Source organism: Morone saxatilis, unplaced genomic scaffold, assembly GCF_004916995.1.
Source record: "Morone saxatilis isolate NCDOM2014 unplaced genomic scaffold, NCSU_SB_2.0 Contig10, whole genome shotgun sequence".
Classification (NCBI taxonomy): domain Eukaryota; kingdom Metazoa; phylum Chordata; class Actinopteri; family Moronidae; genus Morone; species Morone saxatilis.
In genome coordinates this window covers 18,314,256-18,320,628 of record NW_023339652.1, presented here as the reverse complement: position 1 = coordinate 18,320,628, position 6,373 = coordinate 18,314,256, and the positions used below count along the sequence as shown (strand labels likewise).

The following is a 6,373-nucleotide window of genomic DNA, read 5'->3' as shown; positions in this document are numbered from 1 at the left end:
GTAGTGGGTGTCAGCAGCAGATTGATTAAGTTTTAACAAAACATTTTTTTTGTAAATGTATACTATAATTATCACCACTTAGAGTAAAATACTAACTGAGATGTGCCCTGCATTATCATTTTGTCTTTAGGTCCCGTCTGTTAGAGGGATCAGGATGAAATTATAGTGAATGATCAAGCAGTTACTTCTTGCAATAAATATTTCCAAAGTCTCCAGAAAGCTTCTTGAGTGCTTTTACGAACCGATTTCTGCAGTGTACGATTTTCAAATATTAATGTCCAGGGTGAGATTTTTTTGGGTTTGTTTTCTTTACTATAGGTAGTGGATGAGGTAGAAATTAATTTGCTGGTATATTTGGAGATTTGAAGGCAGGGGCGGATCTAGAGGGGTGGCATGGGGTGGCAGCTGGCACCACTAAAAGACACCTGGCAACCCCAGTTTGGTGTCAGATGCTGTCAAATGTAACACATTTATTTAGATAAGATAAAAATAATAAGATTCAAGGCTTAGGTTCAATGAAAACAGACATGTATTTGGAAAAATGTCTGATGCCACCTTTAGATATTCCTATTTAATGCTTTACTAATGTACCACAATAATGTTTTTGAGTTCAAATATCTTCATTTGGGTGCTTTTCCAAGCAAATATTGACATATGTGATTGTTTGTGATTAAATAAACAGATGTTTCATATATTTCCTTCTGGACACCCTGTGAATATTTCTCTAGGTCTGCCCCTGGATCTGAAGCTTGCTGATGATGATGATGATTGTTGTCTCCAACAAGGCATAGAGTTGGGTCAAGGGGAACACTCCAGCCAATAATGGTGAATAAAGTTGATGCAATCTGGTTTTAAAAAATGGCACATGGGGATAGTTGAATTAGGGAATGTACAGGGTTTCTCATTTGAATAGACATTATTCATAATCAAGTTCTGTATTTGGATAGGCTCTGCTGAGGCCCTGTGTTGAACTCCAGTTATAAGACCTCTATTATTTGTTGGGCTTACATGGTGAATATTCACATTACCTTCAATTAACTGACACACAGCAAGCCTGGGGCCCCAGTACTGCTATTCCAAGACACGAAAAACTGGTTGGTTTCTGGCTAATGGGCAATAAATATAGCTGCCATGTGTAGTCTGTGTTTGAGTGCGTTAACATGTGTACTAGTATCCTGGCAAGAGAACACTGAGCACCTTCGGGTGGTCTGCTAAAACTTTCTAATATGTAAGAAATAATTTAGGTAACAGGACTAGAATTGACATTACCTCTCATACTAACACTATGATTAAAATACAGAAAATAGAGTGAGAGATATTTCTTTTGGTCTTCAAATGATGCTACTTCTTGTTGATCATGTGACTGGTGAAATGTCCCACATGTTTAGAGGGGGGGATGTGTCAGGGTAATAGGACAGAGTGGAAACCTGGGGATGATAAGAAAATGTGTATTTTAACTAACAGGTAAGGACTTTCCAATGAGAAAACTTATTTTATATCTTGATTGCAGAGTCACACAATAATACAATAAAATAAGATCTGTGAAGTATTCTAATTCTTATATTTCATGGTGAAGTGTAGTGTTAGAGTGTGGACGGGATAAAATCCTATATTTTATTGTTGTAGGTAGTTTTTAGTAAGGTTTTCATGATGTATCTTCAAATTGGAATTAGAACAAAGTGCAGGACACTTTAAATAGTAATATAATTCATTTCATGCATATTTATGCATGTAAAGCATTGACTTTATATAAAATAATATATAATATGATGTAAAGCCATAGGGATGGAAAAGGCATTGATTCGGTGGAATGGAACATAACCAGGGTACTCCAAAAACCCTATCATAACAGGATACTAGTGCACATGTAAAACAGAAAAATTGTTATAGTCAAGCCCCCTTTTTAAGATGAGCTGTTTAAATGTTTAAAGTCCCCCTTGAGTCAGAAATCAGTGTTTGCTCTTGTTCGTACAGTGTGCTGTCCGAATGTTGTCTGTGCAGAGTTTGANNATGTTTTCACATTCATCTGCTGAAAGTGGAAAGTTTCTCTGTTTTTAGGGGCGGGGCCTACCAGCAGGATTTGTGACATCACAAATAGTTAGGAGTCAATGCGGTCCAGGATGTAACTTGTACAGTGTGATCTAACAGTGCACATCCACTGAGAACTTTACAGTGAAGTAGGAGACATCTTGTGCCCAGGAGGAAAACTTCTATTACATTTTTTTAAAAGTAGCATAAAGGGAACTTTATCTAAATTTCATTTTACAACCTTGCGTTGTAAATGATTATAAAAATAACCTTGAATCTTGAAAATGTTCATTGATTCTGGAATTTTTTATGAGGTAGAAGAAGTAGATTTAGAGTAGTAGATGGATTTTAATGTGGAAATTGTACTTTTTTTGCAAACAAAAACATACACGGACATATATTCTTCTTTCAAGAAGACTTTCTTGCAGATTTTAAGATTTTACTGACCACCTATAGAGCACTTTGCAGTTTAGCTCATAGCTACATTGCTGCATCCCAATGAGCTGGGGCGCAGCCTCAGATCCTCGGGGAGGGCTCTGCTGGCTATTCCAGAGTCCAGGATCAGGACCAAAGGCAACCATGCTTTTGCAGTCAGGGCCCCTCTGCTCTGGAACTCCCTGCCCAAGGATCTAAGTTAGTAATGAATCAGAATTTTAAAAAATGAAATCACTTCTTAAAACATATTCTTCTTGTATTTATTCTAGCAGGCTGCTTAATGTCTCACATTTTATTAGTATTATTGTTCTTATCATATAGGCACCTGGCTAATTTATTCTTTACTTTGGATATTTTACCTGTTTATACTATCGGCCCCTGTGTGATTAATTTTGAAATATGTTTTATCTGTTTGTTTTATTGGTAGTCTTTATTTTTACTGATGGGGTCTTCTACTCTCTTTTATTCTACCTTACCTGTATATGATCTTAACTGTTATGATTCAAATTTGTGTTGTTTTAATGCTGGTTCTGGCCATGTAAGGCACTTTGTTTTAGTGCTGTATCAATAATAATAATAATAATAATATATTAAAATATATTAATACATGTCTGGAGGGGGTCTTACGCCCTATTTTCTGGGGGGAACCATGACCACTTTAAACCATAAAGTATTTAATGTAACCTGGTTTCCTTTACCCTACTGCAAACTGGAATTATATTATTATTATTATTATTATTAAAGAATATTGTTGAGCCAAGTTAACAGTAGTAGCTCTGTGTCCAGTCCAGAGTCCTGTGTCTCTGTCTCCCCCTCCTGTCCTCAGCACCAGCCTGCGTTTCCCTCTTATTATTTTCCACTCAGTTTCTCGCAGTTTAAAATGGCGGCGTTCAGCAGCGCCGAGTCCCCACCGCCCGTCTTTAACGGAGACACCGCGGAGCGGGAGCCGGACAGGGACCGGGGCCTGGAGGAGCTGGGCGCCGGGTTGGACTCGTCCTGCACGTCGGGGATACCCGGAGGTCCGCAGGATGAGGAGGTAAGCGCCACCGCGGTCGGGGGGTAGCGGCTGCGAGCTCGGGCAAGGGGACACGGGCTCCGAGCGGAGGTAATTGGATGGAAATGTTCAGGAAACACCGGCTGCAACATGGATCGTGGTGGATGCAGCGCAGGGGGGGCGAGACGATGCACTAAATGCGGTCGGTTGGTCTGAGCGCTGGGGTTCATTCCGGCTTCCACCGAGCAGCCAAATGCGACAGACTGGTGTGAGCAGGAGGGGAAGGGTTTACTCGGCGGAGCCTGTGTTTATTTCGGGCCTGCTTTATTCCACTCGCTCTGGCTTCGTTTTCCAGGCTCACTGCAGCTGCAGCCTGTGCGCCAACACAGCGCCAACACAGCGTACACACCGCTGTTGACGCAACAAAGACACGCAATTCAATTAATGCGGCCGAAGTTTCATTTTCACCAATCCACTGAGGCTGAGTACCTCAAAGGGCTGGTGATGATGGTGATGGTGATGATGGTGATGGTGATGATGATGATGATGGAGGAGGTGGAGGCTAACGCAAGTCGTGCTTGTGTTTTTTTTTTTTAGAGGTGTAATTTAGCCGCACAGGCTACTTTCTTTACATTACAGCTGTACAGCCACACACACACACACACACACACACATACACAGGAGGAAGCGTCAGTAGTGTCTTCATCACTTCACTCACACTGACCGTGGAGCCGAGGCTGGACATTGTCTTCAGCCTGCAGGTCAGAGGCCTCAGTGCTGGACCATGACAGCAGGCTTCATCCCACTAACAGTCAGACAATATCATTTCTAAAGTTTGTAATATATACTATTACTAATTAGGGCTGTGTATTGCAAGAATGTGGCGATATGATGGGTATCGGCATTCAATATAATGCAATAACTATCAGTTATTCGTTTTGAGTCCATTTTTAAGGAAAAAAGTAAAAATTCTCAGCTTCTGTGTGAATATTTTTCAGCTTCAACTTGTGGATCACTGTCCTCTGTTAGGGCGGTGTATTGGTGAAATCTGGCGATACTATAGGCATCACGATGCAGGAGTTATGATTCAATATATCCTGACATATTTAATAATCGACTAATTATTTTGAGTCCTTTTTTAAGAAAAAAAAGGCCAAATTCTGTGATTTTAGCTTCTTTAATGTGAATATTTTCTTTAGTTTTTTATGACATTAAAATGAATATCTGTGGGTTGTGGACAAGACATTTTTTTGTCCACAACATTCTGCATGCTCACTATCCTCTTTGTTAGGGCCTGTTTATTGGTAAGAACCTGCCAATACGTATCCCGGTACAGTATAATTCATTACATTGCGATATATTGCAATAACTATTTTGATGATCGATTTTTCGTTTTCAGACATTTTTAAGTAAGAATGTCCAAAATCTGATTTCAGCTTCTCAAATTTTCTTTAGCCTTTATGTCAGTAAACTGAATATCTTTGGGTAGTGGGCAAAGCAAGACATTTGAGGACGTCCCCTTAGGCTTTAGGAAACAGTGGGCAACATTTTTCACCATTTTCTGACATTTATGGACAACAATAAATGAAAATAATCGTTGTTAAAACGTTGTTAGTTCGCCGACAGGCATTCGTGTCTATTTTAAGTAGAAATGTCCAAATTCTCTGATTTCAGCTTCTAAATTGTGAATATTTTCTTTTGTCTTTTATGACAGTAAACTGGATGTCTTTGGGTTGTGGACTAACATGATTGAGATGATGAGAAATTATCGACAGATTAATCGATAATATAAATAATAGTTATTTGCAGCCTTAGTGTTGGCTGACTAATCACAGGCATTTGTGTTGGAACATTCACTCTGCTCTGTTAGGGCGGCGTATTGGCAAGAATACCATACAATACGTATCACGATACAGGGGTTACGATTCAGTGTATTGTGATATATTGTGATACTGTAAGCAAGGTGATATATTATATCTTTTTAATTTAAATCTTTCATTATATAAAGAACACCATATGCATAAAACCTGTTTACAACACTGCTGTCTAGTGGTTGTGGGTTTAAACACAAAAATCAATAGTGTTTGATACAATATGACAAAACAAAAACGGGGATGGCTGCATTCTCTATTCCATACATAAAATGACAATGTCAATAATGCGGTGACCTGTTTCTCTGACTTATGTGGCCTGTGGCCCTATTTTAAGGTCCAAAAATTCTCAGCTCCTCAAGAGTTTTCTTATTAACATGTCAGTTTGACGGTGGCATAGTTTTGTAGTCTATTTTTAGGAGCTTGAGAGCTCCACAGGGATGATATAGAAATGCTGATGTTCCTACAAATGCTGATAAGACATTTTAAAAGGCACTCCAGTGATTTTACTCTTGAGGTTAAGATATCTTGACTTTTAGTCCCTAGCACATCCCAAACTACATAAACACTGCATCCCATAATGCCACACTCTTTTGCCTGTCAAACTCTGCAACCCCAATTTGTGACACTGACTTCTTTTATAAATTTCTCCTGACTGTTTTCAAGCTCATGACCTCATGAAATTGTGGTTGTAGTTTTGTTTTCAGAGAGGTCCAGTGTACCATGCCATCATCTTTTCAATTCAGCATTCAATTGTAACTCCAATTATTCAATTAAATCCAACATGTTAACCTGTTCCCAAACGTTTTTATGACAACCCCTGACTAAGTAACATATTTTATGGAGGGAAAATTTTTCTAATTATAGTTAATATATTATTATATATATATATGAATATATATAATGATAACAAATAACAGTAAGAACAACTGATAAACTGATACAATTCAAAATTCAATTCAATTTTATTTGTAATAGGACGCATTCATAACAGAAGTTAATCTCAAGGACACTTTTATCAAAATAGAGCAGGTCTAGAAAGACC

At 38.6% G+C, this 6,373-nt stretch overlaps 1 protein-coding gene across 2 annotated transcripts in view; it reads left to right on the top strand.

Moving 5' to 3' along the window:
• Nucleotides 1-3,308: 3,308 nt before the first annotated feature.
• The window catches only part of braf (B-Raf proto-oncogene, serine/threonine kinase), a 26,940-nt gene continuing 23,875 nt past the window's right edge, over nt 3,309-6,373 (top strand). The window contains exon 1 of one of the 2 annotated variants that reach the window (XM_035674988.1): nt 3,309-3,499. In XM_035674988.1, the coding sequence (XP_035530881.1) occupies nt 3,344-3,499 (156 nt within the window). In that variant the 5' untranslated portion in view covers nt 3,309-3,343. The remainder of the gene's footprint in view (nt 3,500-6,373) is intronic. The other variant, XM_035674997.1, reaches the window with a different exon arrangement.